Source organism: Kryptolebias marmoratus, linkage group LG18, assembly GCF_001649575.2.
Source record: "Kryptolebias marmoratus isolate JLee-2015 linkage group LG18, ASM164957v2, whole genome shotgun sequence".
Classification (NCBI taxonomy): Eukaryota; Metazoa; Chordata; class Actinopteri; order Cyprinodontiformes; family Rivulidae; genus Kryptolebias; species Kryptolebias marmoratus.
Genome location: NC_051447.1, coordinates 7,326,930 through 7,345,589, shown reverse-complemented (window position 1 = coordinate 7,345,589; position 18,660 = coordinate 7,326,930). Strand labels below are relative to the sequence as shown.

At 41.5% G+C, this 18,660-nt stretch overlaps 2 protein-coding genes across 2 annotated transcripts in view; one reads left to right on the top strand and one right to left on the bottom strand.

Annotated features, from left to right (window-relative positions):
• Nucleotides 1–21: 21 nt before the first annotated feature.
• Nucleotides 22–3,599, bottom strand: snrpf (small nuclear ribonucleoprotein polypeptide F). Its single transcript, XM_017411702.3, has 4 exons — nt 3,443–3,599; nt 2,170–2,295; nt 461–525; nt 22–270 (listed from the first exon to the last, which is right to left on the bottom strand). Exons 1-4 carry the CDS (start codon nt 3,443–3,445, stop codon nt 204–206), a joined length of 261 nt encoding a protein of 86 aa, XP_017267191.1. The 5' UTR covers nt 3,446–3,599; the 3' UTR covers nt 22–203.
• A 3,224-nt stretch (nt 3,600–6,823) lies between these two features.
• The window catches only part of ntn4 (netrin 4), a 28,516-nt gene continuing 16,679 nt past the window's right edge, over nt 6,824–18,660 (top strand). The window contains exons 1-3 of the mRNA XM_017411589.3: nt 6,824–7,318; nt 9,130–9,683; nt 16,640–16,918. Coding sequence (XP_017267078.1) covers nt 7,249–7,318; nt 9,130–9,683; nt 16,640–16,918 — 903 coding nt within the window. The 5' untranslated portion in view covers nt 6,824–7,248. The remainder of the gene's footprint in view (nt 7,319–9,129; nt 9,684–16,639; nt 16,919–18,660) is intronic.

The following is an 18,660-nucleotide window of genomic DNA, read 5'->3' as shown; positions in this document are numbered from 1 at the left end:
ATAAATAAACGACAGAAAAAGTCCTGTTTAAGAAATATTACAACCACTTTATTGTGTTGGCATCAAAACAAATCAAATTTGAAGGTAAAAAAAAAAAAAAATACAGTTTGTGAAAAATAACCAAAACCAGACACGTTCACTTGTTTCAGACGATGAAAACAACAAACACACATTAACTCCAGGAGCTACACAGACATAAACAATCACTCCCGCATTTCTCCATCCTCCTCTTCCTCTTCCACACCTCGGATGTATAAAACATTGTTGCACCTGTGCAGACACAAAGTTTGGGCTTTAAACACAATGAGCGTCTCCTTTTTTAAAACACGACAATAATTAACGAAACCTTGGTTAAAGAGTCTTAATCTGTTCCTGCAGCGACAAGCTTTACAAATTTATTCAAAGAGACAAACTACAGTGTTTATTTTTTTATTTATCGTACAATTTTGTGATTAAATACCTGATGAGCACTTCACCGAGATGTCCCGCCAACGCTCCATCCACGTATTCTTCTGTATTTGCAAGCTGTTGGGAACCACGTATAAGAACAAGATTCAAACAATGTTTTTTTCTCCTGTTTTCACAACTAATCCGTGTTTTACTTTTTTAAATGCTGTAAAAACAAAAAAAGCATTAAAGTGTGAGTGTAAAACCATGGATTGTTGCTGTTTTTAACCATTTAAAAGCCTGTTTCTGTAAAGCAGATTTGCATTTAAAGAGGTACCTTTTAAAGAACATTTAGAAATCTGCGGTTTAACGGCACCAAATACCATCTGTCACCTTTTCCCCAGAATCAGCGAACAAATTTCACTAAACTTTTGTCTCGTTGAAGTGTCACTTGAGGGAAATCTTGTAGTTAAGTCTCGCAGCAGAGTGAGAGGTTTTAGAACAAATGTCTTTAATTAAGACTTAAATCCAAAATATTTATTTTGCCGTTATGACTGTCCTCTCAGTAAAGTTTCCTCCGCTTTATTAAGAAATCAGTGGAGGCTGATATTAGAGCGCCGCCTGCTGGACCAAAAGACTGAGACACCAACCTGATCTGAGACGTTTACAAACAGAAGCTTTCCGTGCTTCTCTAGACCCGGACAAATAGGTATAATACCTCTAAGTTTATTTATTTATCCTTATTTAGGATTTTAGCGACATGTTGAGGATTTAAAGTGAACTCTGTTTAAATAGATGCCATTTATTCACCTTAGAGAACGTTCACATCATGTAACTTATAAAAATAAACCTAACTGTAAGTCAATATCTGAAATTTTCATTGTGGGGAAGAAAAATTAAGTATGGATATTTGTAATGCAGGTTCTGTAAATTTTAAAAAGACTACCTAAAGATTTTTAAGATTTTCAGCATTAAAAACAATATATTCTGTAGTATAAATGTTATAAAAACTAGTAACGTTATTGTGGATATTTGAAGATAAACCTGATAAAGAGTCGTTTTTACAAGGAGGAATGTTGCCGTATTTAAAAGTATGATTAAATGTTTGAACTTGTTAAAACATCTTCCTTTCTCAAACTCATCCAACCTACAAATGAAATTATTGAACATCTAGAAGTGGTACTTCATAACATTATGACCACCAGCTTAATATTATATAGGTTTCTTTTTGCTGTCAAAACAGCCACATGCTGTTTAATCATGATTTATCGGGTCAGGACTGTTTATTATTTTCTGAAAAGCCCACCGTATGTTTCAGCATGACAGCTAATCAGCCACACAAGCAACAAACTGCAGTGCATTGTGGGCTCTGAATCATTCCTGTAGGTACCAGCCGTATCAGCTACAGTAGCTCTTCTACTTGTCTGGAAACACACAGCAAAACTTTCTTTCCCAGCAGGCCTTGCTCCAGAAGAGCTGCAGACGTGCAATGAGCCATAACCATAATTTGGCCTTAAAGCAGCTGAAATACAGAGACTTTCTTATAGTTTTATACTTCTCCCGAGAGCAGAATTTTAACTTATTGTGTAAAAAATGACATTTACTGGAGGCGACACGGTAAGAAGTAGCTTCCCCCCCCACACACACACATTTCCTTTGAGTAGTCATAACTTTATAAGATCAGTCTGTATGTTAGTAAACAATATTCTCTCTATTTAAGGAAAACATCAGCCAACGTTGGTAATTAAAAGGTAATCTGGACATAGCAGGAATCGTTCCCACCTGCATGTTCATGTATCCGTCCACAGACACCAGGTAGCCTTTATACTCCATTCCCCACTTCAGTTTCACCATCACAGGTTTCCCCGTCAGGCCGTTCAGGAAAGGCTTCGGGTTCAGGGGTAAACTCTGCAGAAGACAAGACAGGAACTCAGAAAACAGGCTTTTTAACATCATCTGCACACCAAGTGGGCCCACTCTTCCCCACAGGCTTGTACATTAGACACGAGGTGCGACACCTTCAGCTGCTCTTCTTCCCCTGATGCTCCCATCACTCTCAAACAAAGTCAGTCTGGACACATCGGACAATATTACTTTTCTTTCCCATCAAAATCCAAACGTTACGCTTCATCGGAGCAAACTGAAGCTTCTTTTGCATAAGCTCCACTTCTGGTTTTCTTAAAGCTTCAGAGTCAAAATCAAGTTTATCGAACAACTGAATTATCTAAAGTGTGCATGTATGCAAACAGATGTGCAAAATATATTAATCTATCCAGAGGCGTAACACAATAAATGTTAAAAGTAAAAGAATAAATTATACTGAAGTTGACTACACTGTTATTTGTTTTTATTTCACAAAAGGTTGCTTAGACCACAATCATACAAGATCTATGGCAATCTTTCTTTAACACTACTACATGTTGTCCTTTAAGTGATAATAAAGCATTTTCAGCCAGTTTAGTTTGCTTGATGCAAACTAAAAATCAATCTTTTGACAGAAGTTACATTAATTGCACCATTAAACAATTTATCTTTTCATAAGCTTGTTTAAAGGACTGAAACTCAAAGCATCTTTCAAAGTTAAATAACTTAAACGATGTAAGAGAAACTAAAAGTTTCCTAATAGTTTTCAATATATTGGCCTAATGAAATCCAGCTGGCGACATTTTCTCCTGCCCAGGCAGTGGATATTGGTAGTTGTTGTAGTTGCTGTAATAATGTAACACCCCTGTAACTCAAAACAACCTAATTACAATTTATCTACAAGAAGAAACGTGAAGGCTTGTTTGTTTGAACCCTTCACAAGTAACATTAAAATAATGTTAAACGAGTTGGTGTAGACGGTCTATTAAAAAGGTCTGAAGCAGATATAAACACAAGAAAGTAAAAAATAACAGAAAACACTACTTTTCTGTAAAAAATGTGACGACTTTCAGCATGAAGTTATGAATGATAAGCTAACGAAGCTAATGCTAACCAAAATGGACTCCGCAAACAAATATTTTCGAGTATTATTCAGCGAGAACTGAAAACAACTAGCGTGACTTTTACTCACCATCTTTACTTAAATTAAATAGTTATGGTTCGCAAATTGAGAAGGTTGGAGTTTTTTTTTTCGTCACGGCAACGTTTGGATCTCACAAACCGAGCAGCAGCACGCTTTAGCGCCGACAGGAAGTCCAGCGTTCAGATCTCTGGAGGAGGCACCACGAGTCCCCGCAGCGCCGCCCGGCGGCCGGAAGAGCGAACTGCAGGGGGCAACATTAAACCAGCTTACACCGTGTGTGTGTCGACTTTTAGATTCACTTTCTGAATGAGTAAACTTATACAGGACTCATTTTAAACGTGGGCTTGAGTTCGGCGACGTTTTAAAGGCCAGTTGTGTCACCATATATTATGTCACCACAGTCATCTTTAATGTATTAAAGCCATTTCAACACTGGTTTAAATACACAGTCACTAAAACAGGAAAAAAACATCTGATTGTCTAAAATAGTTATTAGATCATTTTAATTTGTTAGGATATATTGGGTTTTTCTTATAGAATATTCAACATCAGTGTCTTGTCCAAATCTGCCCTGTAATTGCTCTGTTTATGTCACTTTAAAAGGATCCTTGCAGGATTAGTGACTAATTGAAACCTGACAGATTTAGGAGCAGAAACCGATGTGATTGCCATGTCTGGGCTGTGTCTGCAGCGCTTGTTCTCCAGGTGAATCCCGAGAGTTAAAAAGGGCACACGCACAGTCTGACGGTTCCACGTTTTTCCCGAGTTGAAGCTTTTTATCTTTTACGAAAGCGCCGAGACAAGTTCAAACCTGATTTGATGAATAAAACTCAAAATCCGACTTTCCTTCATCAAACGGCTGGGCTCTGTCAGAAAAATTCCTATGAAATTGCTCTGGATCTTTTGTTGCATGTTTGAAATACTTGTTTCCTTACATCACTGAGCGTATTTACTTGACCTCGCCTTTTGAGTTTCCCGACGTGTAATTAACCTATCCATCAGGCAGTCTGGCCTCAGTTATGGGATGAAGACAGTGTGTGTAAGTTCAACAAAGGGGTCAGAAAATTGGCCAGTCAGACAGTATTTGTTTGAATATTTGAAGCCAAAAGAAAAAGCATCACAGAGAGCTACATTGTGACTACAAGAACCAACCACAAACACAGCAAAGACTTCCTCAAATAGCTGCAAAAAGGACAAAGACACCAAAAAATACATTTCAGACATGTTAACAATTACTCACAGATGGTGCTAAGAAATCACAAAGAAAAAATAAAAACTTCTTCCAAAAGTTGGGAGACAGAAAACAAGCCAAATCATTTTAAAGATATAAAAAGTTACCACAAAAAAAGAGTATACATTACCTAAACGAGCTCCATCATGGTCAAAAAGCACAGCAGGAGAAATGGAAAGTGGTGAGAAGGAGTCTGAAAATGAAAAAAAATAATACATTAAAACTTTATTAAAGAGCTTTAAAATAACCAAAACAGTGTATTAAAAAGCCAGAGCCATTTACAAAATGACCACAAAAAGATTAAATGTCAACACAAATACAGTAAAAAGTATCAACAGAGGCAAATATAATATATACGTATATACAGTGGAGCAAAAAGTGCGAGCTAGAGGGGCGCCAAAGCGATGATGGGAAAGTTACTTCTACTTGTCATTTTCTGTATTTACTAGCTGCTTGTGCATGAGTAAATGATATGATCGATAACAGAGGCACTCCGTACCTCCTCCTCATACTCAGCAGGTACCGTGTCGCAGCATCTCACCGGGCTGCGACCGCCGCCGACCAGTTGGAGACACAAAGTTGGGATCACGCTAATCGACAGGTTTGTATGAATGTTGACAATAAATAGAACTGTGTTTAAATTGAGACCGGTTCGAGACAAGTTTCAGATCCCAGTGACGACTCTGTGACTACTGTCAGAAAAACTGATCACGTTTCAAACCCCCCCGTGACTCCAGAGTGAGGCCTTGAGACTCACACCAGGAAACCGGGAACCCTCTCGAACGTACTGAAACTTTTTGGAAACCTCCTTCTGAATAAGACAAGCAGTCGCAGCCCAACCTGATTCTGGCTTGAGGGGAAAGCTGTCAGAGATACAGGAGGAGTCAAAGGTTAAGGGTTATGGATTGGGAGTTTGTGAAGGAAAGGTGAAGGACTGAAACAGAATTAATAAACTTATATAATTAAAAAAAGGGCTGAATCAGTTTTAGGGACCAGGCAGGCTCCATTGGAAGAGAGGTGGTGAGAGACAGAACGCTGGGGAAGTTCAGAGACATTATGGACAATGTCTCTCATCCCCTTTACAGTACTGACGGTCTAGGAAATAGCCACAGCCAAAGACTACGATCCTGATGTGTTATGGAGCGCTGCAACACATCCTTTCTGCCTGAGGCTGTCAGACTTTTTAATTCACATGTAGCTTCCAGAACTCCAGATGCAATGTTGTTTACTTATTGAGTGACGTGTGTGTGTGTGTGTGTGTGTGTTATCGAGACCTTCACTTTTTATTCTTGTGTGTTACACTGGGACAGATGAATTAATAAAGTTATGATACTCCACATCACTGCTGAAGCACAGACACAGGAACACCAAAAGTTGAAGTGATTGGGCTGCAACAAGGGTTTGTTTGCTTTTTGTTTTGTTTTTAATTTTTTTTTCCTTTTACATATTTAAACTATATGTTTTAAATTTAATTTAGATTTTTCAAATTATTTTCTTCACAATGTCTTATTTATTGGTCTTTGCATTTTATTTTTAGATTATAATGTGTATTTTATATTTATTATACCTTTAAAACGTTTTGTGCAGGTTTCATCTTGTTGAGACTTGAATGTGTGTGTCCTTTTTATTTGTTACTGGTTGGAAAGGTTTTGAGTTTTGGTGGGTTTTTTTATTTTTTTTATTTAAGGTATTCTCCGACTTGCATGGCTTGTTACCTGTTATAATTTAGAGAATAAATACAAAAAAACACAATCTTTGGTTGCATTTAATTTTCCTCTGTGAGATGGAAACTATATATGTCAACTTTAGGTTTAAAGCTCTATAGTCAAGCAGAGTTTATACCATTCAACAAGTTTCAACGCAAAGCTCTGATCACAACAACAAAATGTTAAATGTTCTGTACTTATACAGCTCCAACATGACATCACCCATCCACAAATACACATTCATACAGTGTTTTCAGTGTGTGCGCTCAGTTGGCAGTGAACTATGACCCACAGTGGTCATAGAGGTCAAATGTCATGCGTAAAGACCGGCCCTGGCCACCAGGCAGGTAAGGACTGCAGTTTTAATTCTAAGGCTGAAGGTGGAGTTCCATCTTTTCCCGCAGTCCTTGCAGTTCCTGCTTGAAGCCGCCTGGTGTTCGGTCTCGGTGTAACTCTGTGTGTTCCTTTAAAAAACAACAACGAAAAAAAAAAGCCCTTTTAAAGCAGGAGAGGCGGAGCTGGCGCACAGCGGACGGAGCCTCTCTGCGCGCTCCTCGGGAACAGACGCGCGGGCGGCGGAGCTCACTCTGCAGGGAAATGAAACCTGCTGCAGGTCCCGAGCCGAACCGATCCGTCCTCCTCCACTTCCTCCTCCTCTTCCTCCTCTTCACCTCGACTGCTCCTCTCTGTCAGCGGGTCATCACTCACCGTCCAGGATCATGTTGTTCTTTCAGACGACCGGGTTATTATCGCCCGATTGGCTCGCTGCTGAGTGAAAGAGAAAGTCCACACCGGCTCTGAACTCTCTCCTCTCCTCTCCTCTCCTCGCTGAGATCTCTGCGGACTTGCTTGTCTGGATAATAACTCCATCAGATTTGTTTTGTTGTTGTTGTTTGTTTTTGCGCCCCCTTCCTGGCATGTTTCGGATCACCCCGGAGATAATGCTGATGTTATTCGTGGTCAGCCTGGCCGTGCTGTCAGGTGCAGGTAAGAAGGGCAGGGGACTTTAAAATGTTTTTTTTTTATTTTTATTTTCCCACTTTACCGTGTCTCTAAATGTACTCGTATTATTCCCACTTTAGATTTATCATAGGGAAAGCTGACATAATTAATTAATTGGTTCTAGCATACCTTGAAGGAGTGCCACCATCTGTCAAACAGAGTTTTGGATTTGGGTTTTAGGTGAAGAAAGGACACTTCAACAATAATGGTGTACGCTCATGTATGTGTTGGGGAGGACTCTCGGCTACCACCACACCAAGTTTTAACCAAACATCTGTGAAACTGACTGAGTTGTAGCCGTTTTTGTGTTGGCTATTGTCGATTAGCTGTGGTGTCCAAATTGACTTGGATTGACTCCAAAAGTCAGTCAGCTCTAGATGTGCGTCTAATATTTAATTTCTGAGAGTTTCATTAAAATTTGTCTGATGGTTCATGAGATATTTTGCTAACAGACAGAGAGCGTCGACTGTAATGGGTAATGTTGACGTTTTAGGCGAAAGGTGTTGTGCGTTGAGGAGCAACTTGGAGTATGTGTTGTGTATGACTCTCAGCTACAACCACACCAACTATTAGATCAATATCTGTAAAACTGACCGAATTGTAGCCATTTCTGTGTGTTCCAATGTAAGTTGGTTGTGGCAGCCATCTTGAATTGGGTTAGCTCCAGAAGTTGATCAGTCATGGGAGCATATCCATCGGTTGCCTTCTGAGAGTTTCGTTAAAATTCGTAACAAACACAGACATGGGCAAAAAGAGTCGTCTGTCTTTGCCTTTCAGCGATAATTAGGGTTAAAGGTTTTTACCCGTTCTTTCTTGACTTCCCCCCACCTATGGCACATAATTCTCTACAACCTGGGCTTTGCGGTGAATTGTGTCCAAACACGACCCTTCAGAACGGGTTCCTGAGTGCAAAGGTGCAGTTATTCGTTCATTTATTACGATACGAGTCCATCTTCCAGGTCTTCCACCTGAAACAGGAGGATAATAAATAAACCAACAGGTTTGGGTTAATAAATCCACAGTGGAACCTGACACCGTGGCCCTGGAGGTGGAGGTGGAGGTGGAGGGGGGACCACAAAGCATCTGAGTGCTGCTCATCCTCCTCTAAAGCTGCCAAGCTCTATCTGTGTCAGAGTCCACGCTGGCTGCCGTCCGTGCGCAGCAGGCAGGTGCACAATGCCTCCATTATCCTTTTTTTTTTCTCTTTTGCATAACATTTCCGATGGAGGTAAATCACTTGACTTGTGTACATAGGCACAATGAGTCATCTCGGCTCACGCGCTCAGACCTCAACTCCGCTCATTCTGCTCACTAGTCTTCGAGCGCCATCTCACCAGTCTGGGTTTTTGCTCTGTGACGGCTTTAAAATGAACTGAAATGAAACAACTCCTGCATACTTTGTGCCATTTAAACCATTAAAATGTCAAAAAAGTTCAGCTTAATTGGGAATAGTATGCTTTGACTTTTGGCATATGTAACTTTTCTACTTTTTAAAATATTTAACTTTATTCACCAATATTTTCCCCATAGAAATCCATGGAGATCTCTTCAATTTCTTGAAAGCATTCTTTTTGAAATCTGCTTTAGCAGACTTGCTCTATTTGTCTTATTATGCTACTTTTAACTTTTAGAAACTGTTTATATAACCTTTGTTAATTTTCACTTTCAGCCGCCGCTTTGCTGGTTTTAGCTTTGAGCTCAGATTTAGTTGATTTTAGCTCCTTTTCTGCTTGTTTTAACAGTTTATTTAACTTTCAATTCCTCCAATGAATTTCCTTTTTTTTTTTTTTTTGCAGGTCTGTCAGTGGAGGCGTTTCGAGCAGGTGTGGCCCCCCGCTGCGAGAGCCGGGCCTGCAACCCCCGCATGGGGAACCTGGTCCTGGGTCGGCGGGTTCTGACCCAGACCGCCTGTGGTAACAACGGCACGGAGCTCTTCTGCTCGTACTCTGACCCCAACGCCAACCTGGCCTGCGGCGCCCCCAAATGCGCCAAGTGCAACGCCCGCCTGCCTCTCCTGACCCACCCGGCCGGGGCCATGTCCGATTCCTCCTTCCGCCACCCGAACACCTGGTGGCAGTCGGCAGGAGGTGTGGCGTCCGAGACGGTGCAGCTGGACCTGGAGACGGAGTTCTACTTCACGCACCTCATCGCAGTGTTCCGCTCGCCGCGGCCGGCTGCCATGACCCTGGAGCGCTCGCAGGACTTTGGGCGAACGTGGCGGATGCTGCAGTACTACGCCAGTAACTGCAGCGCCTCCTTTGGGCTGGAGGAGGGAAAGGCAGGCGTGGGCCAGGACGGCGCCGCCTGCACCTCGAAGTACTCGGGCGCTTACCCCTGCAGCCGAGGCGAGGTAAGGTGAAGCTCTGTGTCTTCAGCGTTTATCCAGTTACAGAAAGGCGTCAAGGCATGGGCTAAATTTGCGACAAAGTGAGAAAACCCGTCCCTTCTCGGAGAACTACGGCTCAGGCAGTCTTCCCAGGAGGGAAACGGTTCAAAGTTGAAAGGGGTCACAGAAAGTTGGACTTTACATGTCTGAGGTGGAATTCTGATGTTTACTTTTTCTAGTTTTTACACAATCACAGTTTATGTTTTAAGATTTTTCCGTGGAATGTTCCAACCTGTCACACGCTCTCGCTCTCAATTTAGCAAACAAGCTCTTCTTACTTCCACGTCGTTTGTATCACGTGTACAAAAACGTGCATCAAGATGTGGGGATTTTGAGTCCTTCACTCAGTGTCTCAAACTAACAAACTGGCCCAACTCTATGTTATAATTATCGCATATTTGGATCCAACACACCGTGTAGGCTGGGTGTTTTGCATACAGGCTTGCACCTGAGAGGTTGTGGTAGTTACTGGTTAGTTACCTGCTTTGACTAGCAATGGGCAATTATTTGTTTTGGCAATTACACTCATGTAAACAACTGTTTAAAGGTGCTGCTTTTGTTGTGAAAATGATATCTAAGAGATGGACAACTGATAGGTTAGTGTTACCCAGCACTAAAGTCAGAAAATATGAAGGTTTATACTTTATAATAACAATATAAAAACTCCCTTTTTGTGGACTTTGGGCTTTGTAACGTTTCAAAGCTTTTACAAAAGCACAGGGAGTTAAAAAAACAACTCAGAAGCATAAAGAAGATTGTTTAAAGGTGAAAGTCGGTCGGAGGAACCTTGCGAGTCTCGTAAAAGCAGGAGAAATGTCCAAAAACAAATATTTTTCTACCTTTTTTTAAACCGTATCTGCAATCATTCAGCGACTGTCATCGGAACAAGAATTCTTGGCTCAAGTTGTCCATTATGTGAACATCCGCTGGATAAGAAACATTGGCCGCTGCCCCACAAAAGAACTGAAGGCAGGTTCTCTTTCTGGAAGCCGTTCGGATGATCCGATTTATATTAGGGGCTGAGTTCCTATTTTTCCCTCACTCCAAACAGATCCACGTCATTCAGAGCAGGTGGGGGGAGGATCCACACCTGCAGTGAAATGCCGGAGGGTGGGGGGGTGTTGCATTATTGAGTATTTTCTCCCAGCATAAGAAGAAAGTGCTGATGTTGACATATTTTACATGCTGCAAAACAACAAGCCGGTCCGCTCTGCAGAAGTCACGCAACATGCGCGCAGCGTGGTTAGCAGGAGGAAAGTGGAGCCAGGTGTGGAGAGCTCTCTGGGTGCATGATTGAGTGTTTAATAGGCGTACTGTGACTGTAGCACGAGAGGGGCTTCCTGGTGTCCATTGATGTTTAATTGAAGCGGTGTGTGCGTGCATGTGTGTGTGTGTGTGTCAGGAGCTGCTGTGCAGATGTGTGCGTGTGGTGGAACATGCCAGGCGGGATGCTGCTCTGGGAGCCCTGCAGTGCTCTAATAATCGTGTTTACACCCTGCCACAACGACTGCAAAGCATTTCTGACAGCTGGAGAAGTTACTGAGCAACTTTCGTTCGACCTCTTCTTGTTCCGCGAAGGTGTGCGAAAGCAGCGTTTTGTGTCAGCGTGAGCCACTTGTGCAGGCAGCCTCACCTTTAACCTTTAACCCCAACCCCCTAGCTGATGACCCTGAGGTTAAAAGAGGTCGTCAGCTTTCTAACAGACCAGCTGTTTACCCCCGCTGTTCAGCTGTTTGCACTTTCCCTGCCTCTGTAATTAGACATATATCAAAAGTTAAACAGGCTGCGAGGGAAAAACAGCTGCTAAAGAGTCATTGTTTTGTTGCTTTACATCTGTGAGGTTATGTTAGTTTAGTTGATCAGGATCTGAATCCGGACCCATGAATACTCGCCTCTGAATGCTCTTATTGATTAACTAATTACTTTAACTCAACTGTGATTTCTACAAAAAAAAAGAAACATTTAGGTGTTTTGAAATGTATTTTTGTGCCAAACTTTAACTAGTTTGTAAAATAAGTTTAGTAGAAAACTTGAAAAATATAAACAAATATAGCAAAATACATAAAGAAAACTGTGAGGCAAGGCGATGCTGCAGACCAGCTCGGGAAAAGAAGAAAGTTGTAAACTGATAAGTAAAAGTTATGAAGCGCTGAAGTATGAGAACAATCAAATAAAAATGAAATGAGGTGTACGGACAGGTGCTACTAAAACCCCTTCATTATCACCTAAACCTTTGGAGTCAACCAAATTTATGATGGCTGCCACGGTTAATCAACCTTAGTCAACACAAAAACAGCTTCAACTCGGTCAGTTTTACACATATTGAGCTGAAATTTGGCGTGGTAGTAGCTGAGTCATTTCATGGGATCTCACACTATCCCATTGGACTGAACATAAAATCATTTATGAGGTTTGGGCAGAACAACTATTACGCCGTTGTTTTTCATCATAAGATGAACTCTAAAACTCAAGCAGGAAAGGTAGCGGGTGATATGCATTCCTTGAAGGATTTCTAGGCCTTCAGTTAGTTGTCGTTTCTGTTAGGAAAAGTGAGGTAAATCCCTTCCTTCTAGATCAGCGTATTGATCCTCATCCACCACAATGTTCAGAAATTTCATGATTAATCAGCGACGACTCTATGATGGTTTTGCAGTAAGACGGCTCTACTTTGGCCTGCATCAACATGATACAAAATGTACATTTTGGCTGCTCACTGAGACAGGGTGTGCTCTTTCAGCGTGTATCAAAGCATGCTGGGCTGCATGTGAGCTTCGGAGATCAGATAAGTGGGACTGAAGGTTCGGGAGCAGAGGGTGTTGGTGGAGCGAGGGAGGGGTACGGGTGGGCTTCGTAGCTGGGAGCGATTACAGAGAGCAGGTATTCTCAGCTTTCTGCGTCTCTGGCAAACATAAAAGCATGTCATCTCATGTGCTGAAAGCTTTTCGTGTTCACCTGTGATGTGGGGAAAAGGTGATGTGTGAGACGGGGAGGGGGGGGGGTGTTCAGGGCTGCTTGTCTTATTTATGAGGTCAGCAGGGCTGCAAGAATGCGAGTGTTTGTTACAGAGTCTGACCTCCTTAGGGAAGACAAAGAGGCAGACCGGTCTAGCGCGCGCACACACACACACACACGCATTCTTCCCTTTTTCTGTACTTCATCAAACACACACACACACACACACACACACACACCCATCCATGCCCTTTCAGATAAACACATACAGTCAGCTCTCCGTCTGTCTGCTGGGAAGGAAGTGCAGTTGCTCTGATGGATGCTGGGTACTTTTGGCTAGACACCCCCCCTCCCCTTCTCTGTTTCCCTCTCCGCTTTTCTACTTCTATCAATGCCCATTGTGCCTGTTTACCAGATTACAGTCCTCAGCTCTTTGATGGAATTAGGCCCGTTAAAGCTGGGCTTTACTTTATTTTGCAGCCTGAAACAGGAAGAAAGATATTAAGTGTCCCACAGTGAACTCACCACCTCAGGCTGCGCAGAGCCTAAAATCTGTTGCATTTTTTAATGGCAGGTGTGAAACCTTTTCATCTCCAATAAGCGCTTTGAACACAGCAGATTCATTTGCTCTCAGATCTTTTCAGCCCCCGACAACGATATTAATGGTTAATATCTTGGCAAACACTAAATCGTCTCAGTTGACCGAGCAAAGAAATGATGAAAGCACAAGATTTTCTTTGCTCTAAAGAAGTACAACCATGAAGTCAGGTTTGGGAATATTTTAAGATGGGAAATCTGCTCTCTAACCATTTGAAAGTACGTCGCTGCATTGCCTCAAACTACAGCATGCATTGTTAAACTAACCATACCATAGTTTAAATCCAGGAAAAAAAAACAAACCTGATTTAGTTTTTCATCAAGGTTCAATGTTTCCCAGGCATTCGAAAGCCATGTTTTCTGTCGGTAGAGGACAATGCTCCTCAATTATTTACAGTAAACAAGATTCTCTTTCTGCTAAAACACAGCTCAACAACTCGACACAAAGTAGCTGCATTTCCATAATCTTACGGAAAAAAAATTCAAGTGCTAAAATGTTAAACAGTCAAACAGCTGAATTTAATTACCACTGCACAGATGTATCCATTTGTTTCCTAAAACCACCGCAAGCCCGAAGAAATTCTTGTGACAAAACAAGTGACAAAGTGACAAAAAAGGACCATGAGATTAAAGTGCAACTTCCACCTTACAGTACATAGACATGATACTTTGAGTAGCTGTACTGCACCTTTTTGAGGAAAGAACTAAGTTGTAAAGGGAAAATTATAGTCAGTGGATTGGCATTGGCATTGGCATAAACCAAATTGAGACACGACTCTTGTAGTCTTCCTCTTAAACATTATGGGTCGCTATTGAGAAAACAGTGCAGGAGTGACACTGGATGGAGTCAGACAGATAGTACTCAGCTTCTTCCTACAATAAATTTCACAACAAATTTCAATTTCAAGTTTAACCAGGCGTTCGGGCTTCATTTCGCAAACTTTTCCTAGCTCGGGAACAGGTCCATAAACATATCAATAAATGGGATTTTTTGGTTCGATTTGAATCCTTAGTCCGCATATTCTTTACTAGGTAGTAAGTATCTTTGTAGAGAACATTAGCCTTTAATTTATGATCATATTCTCTTGTTATAATCCCAGCTCTACGATGAGTGGTAGCAGCCAAGTCGAATGTGTAGCCACTCAGAGTCAAGGGGAGTGAGGCGGGGGTGTGCAGGCGGGCACGTTGGCGACGGTCGTTACGGTACATGACCTCTATTCATACACAAATGTAAAGACACAGTTTTAACTTGGCTGCTTTACTTTTAGGTTGTTTTTGAAGAATTTACGACAATAACAACATTTGTGTTTTCTGGATTTTATTTCTTGTTTTCCCCAGTTGTACAGTTGCTTGTAGATACAAGCCTGCTAAAAGACGTTACCATCCTGAAATTCCTATTCAACAGTGTTCTACTCACACAGTGAGAGACGGGTTACAAAATTCAGGAAGTGCACGTGCAGCTGAAATAATACCAAAGTGCTCAGTGTGACAGGTATTGTGATTTCAGTTTTGGCACACTCACTGCTGTTTGTAAGGTCTGGAAGGCAAGGCTCCCTTTATACCACCGGTGTGCGTCTCTATTCCTACCTGTGCCAACGAACTTTGTGCAGTGATCAAAAGGACAGAATCGGAATGCAAGCAGTTAGCATATCGTATGTTGTCCCAAGAGTTGCACTGAATGGATGAGCTTTTTTTCCTCTTCAATAAGGGAATCCTTATTGAAGATGATGATGTTACAGCACCTGATAAGCTTAATTACTGCCTTCAGTGGTTAACGAGACACAAGAAGCTGTGGGGAAAGGTCTGAGACGTGGACCATGCTGTTTAATCAGAACAGCGAGAGAGAGAAACATGGGTGTCATCAGCGTATCTGTGAACATTAGCATTTTATCACTACACATAAAGGAAAACTGAAGCTCCAAGTAGGCCAAAACACTGACAGGATTTGTCAGTGCATGTTTGCATGCATGCCAGCGTGGGCGTATGGGAGTGCGGATGTTGCTGTGGTGTCGCTGGGCTGTCGCAGGCCTTTTGTCCAGCTCTGAGTTATGTGGAGCTGCATCTTCATCCCTGGCTTTGTCAGGCCCTGCTCTCCATGCTCACCCGTGGACCGGCGCCCCTCATCTTATTTGCCGTGTTCTCTCATAATTGAGGATCACAATGCTGGGACCCCGTGACCTTTTCCAACAACAAGGAAATTCGAGGTGCTCCTCCCATCGCGCTCCCAGCTGGTCTTCCAGCCAATCAGATGAACGGCACGATTCTTGCGTCTCAAGCAAAAATTCAAACTACAAAAGAAACCAAACATTCATAAACACACAACCCACACAATGATATCAATGGCAGCGACTTGTAAAGAGGCACATGCAAACACACATTTCTTCAGAGAAATGGTTGGAGCAGATGCCAACTGTTTCACCCCAACAACAGCAGCGGTGCTGGTTGTTAGCGGCAGCAGTAACCACGGCGATGGCAGCCCATAAAGAGATCTTCGATTTGAAGTGTTTCCAGGGACGAAACAAGGTAGGGACTCGGAGAGAGAAGGGGGGAATGTGCACGTATAAGGACTCCTACCAACTTCATGCTCACATGGGGTCACATCCAACAACGTTAGGGTGTAAAGTCATAACTTTCTGCACAAATGATCCCCAATCAAACCCCCGTTATCATGGCAGATGTAACGACATAATGAGCTCATTTTACTACTGTTTACTACAGCCAAGGCAAGAAAATTTAGCTGTAGTGAATGAGTTGCATTGTAGGTTTTGGATAATCAAAACGAAGGAAGTAAGGATTCAGTTTAAAAATGTGTAAAAACTGTGCAGTAATGTGTTTATCTGTGAGGTATAAAAGCAATATAAAATTTGTTTTTGTAATTACAAGGTAAATCAAAAAATCTGAACATGGTTTGAAACGCAAAGATGATCTCAAACTGCTGGTTTGTTCTAACTAAAGACACCAAGGAACTCATCCTCCCCACCACTGTTATTTATAGTAAATGTAACTCCGGAGTGAGTGACAAGAGTTACTAGCGCAATAAATGTGAGCTATTTGTCATGAAAAGTTAGTTCACATATTTCTAGATGTTAATGGGGCATGTGGGTGCCGTAACTTTCAGAGTGACAGTTATGTTTCCTTAAAATGCCTGTAAATCAAACTGGGAGTTGTCAGAAAAATTAGTTGAACGTAAAACTACAGCAGAGTTATAGAGTTAACTTGTCATGTTTGACAGCATTTGAAAGATGGACCAGTCACCTCTGAAAACTGATTAGATTGGTTCTTCTTTGCTCGTGTGTGTGTTTTAGGTCAGTGTATTGTACACAGCGGTGTGGGATTGACATTAACCCAGCCTGTCTTTCTCTGACTGCCAGGTGATATACCGAACCCTCCCGAAGTGGCAGTCCCTGGATCCGTTTGGGTTGGAGGGCCAGCGGCAGCTTAGGGTGACCAACATCCGAATCCAGTTACTGAAGCATCAGGCGTGCCCCTGCCAGGCCAAAGACCCCGCCTCCACACGGGAAGCTCTTCCTACGCGACACTTCGCCATCTACGACCTGATAGTGAAGGGAAGCTGCTTCTGTAACGGCCACGCTGAGCAATGTGTTCCTGCGCCAAAGTACCAGCCCACCAGAGACCGGACCAACCATGTGGTAAGACGAGAGCGGTCGATGCTTGTGGTAGTTCTGCTTTTAAGTAGTATAACCAAGTTTTGTTAGTTTATTCTGGTAATTTCAGAATTTAAACTGAAAAAGCTGCCATTATCACAATTCCAGTACAAACAAACTTGTTTTCAGACGTGATGCTGATTGCAACACTTGTTTTGACAATCTAACATACTGTTCCAGTTCTCAAATCTATTTTTTATATATATATATTTATAAATTATCTTGCAGTAATCTCACTGTGGGCAGGATTTTCACACGATTCCTTTTGAATCAAGATTTTAAGACTTGATACTAAGACAAAATTCTGTTTGTGCTGGCTGGTTTGTTTATAAAAGACTCAAGGAGGGGTCACCTTTCTCCTTTTTTTTCTGCTTCCTTTGATCAGATAAACATCAGATTTTCTGTTTACAACAAAGTCAGGAGGTGGAGATATCTCCCTATATTTTAATGGTGGTGCTGACATACTGCATGTGTTTGTTGGCGTAGCTGTGAACAGACGTTGTTTTTGCTGGAGCTGAATATTTTAGTAATGGCGCTTCCATCGACAAATATCTCAAACAAAAATGCCATGAAGCGGATTTGTTTTTCTTAAAATCAGCGACAGGAAAGTGAAAGTTTCCTTTCCAAACAGCCGTTTAAGAGAAGGCGCTCCTAATGATAAACATTATCGCCTCATCGGCTGTTGGGCTTCAGATATTTTTTAGGCATCTTAACAAAATAAACACTCGTGATGCGGCTTTTTACTTTTAAGGAATGTGACCACTATGCTTATTACGACAAATCTACCATTACCATCTGATGGCAAAACAGCTTGTAAAACTCAATTGTACACGAAAGACTGCAGGTACCGTGCAAAAAAAAATATCATTGGTTCAAAACAGTGGTTCACAAGTAATATTTTGTAATATGTGGTCTGCTGAAAAACAATAAAAAAAGAAATATCTTCCATCTTTTGCATGCTTTTATATCTGACAGAGATGCTGCAGAGGTAGCGCACTTTGTGTTTGACACTAAATTACAAATATTAATATGGGTAAATATATTGAAACTAGAGTGATCAAGGTCTTATACTGCGATTTATTTACTTTTGAAGTCAAACTTAGGAATGATGTTGCATTTAGGAAAGTATAACTAGCTAATTTTTCTTAGCAATCAGGCTAACTATTATTACAACCTAATAGAAATGTATTTTTCTGGATTTTGTGTGTTAAAATCATAGAAAAAGATGAACAAAGCATCTCTGTCTACTTCTGTTGTAGAAAAGTGAAGCCATAATATCTGATTTAGAGGCGCTGCCATGTTGTATTTTTAGAGCCAGGGTCAACGCATTAAAGATGTGGGGCTGAAAGTCCTGCCTCCTCACTCACACACTATCATGCTGTTTTTATAGGCATTAAATAACTAATTAATAACTAAACGTGCTGGAAAAAATAAATATTTGAACATACAGCAGCGAGGTAGGAACTGTGACTCAACAAAAGTCAACACTTGGAAAAAAAATATCTGAGGTGTAGTTTTATTTTTTAGTGACACAAATGTCCCATTTATTTACAGGTACTTAAAGGTTATACTGCAGCCAGCCTACAGGGGGCACTCATTTAGCTTTGGCTTCAACTTCCATGTTATGCTCCTGTTTCTATTACTTATTTTATGTCAATGGTTCAAACACAGGAGCCACAAGCTTACTAGTAGATGTATGTAAACTTGTGTGCGACTGATTTCACGAG

What these genes read in the sequence shown, in the direction of transcription:
- snrpf (XM_017411702.3), bottom strand. An exon ending in ACGGATACATGAACATGCAG is followed by an intron (nt 526 to 2,169) that starts GTGGGAACGATT and finishes GGTTCCCAACAG; the next exon opens with CTTGCAAATACAGAAGAATA. An exon ending in CTCGGTGAAGTGCTCATCAG is followed by an intron (nt 271 to 460) that starts GTATTTAATCAC and finishes GTGTCTGCACAG; the next exon opens with GTGCAACAATGTTTTATACA.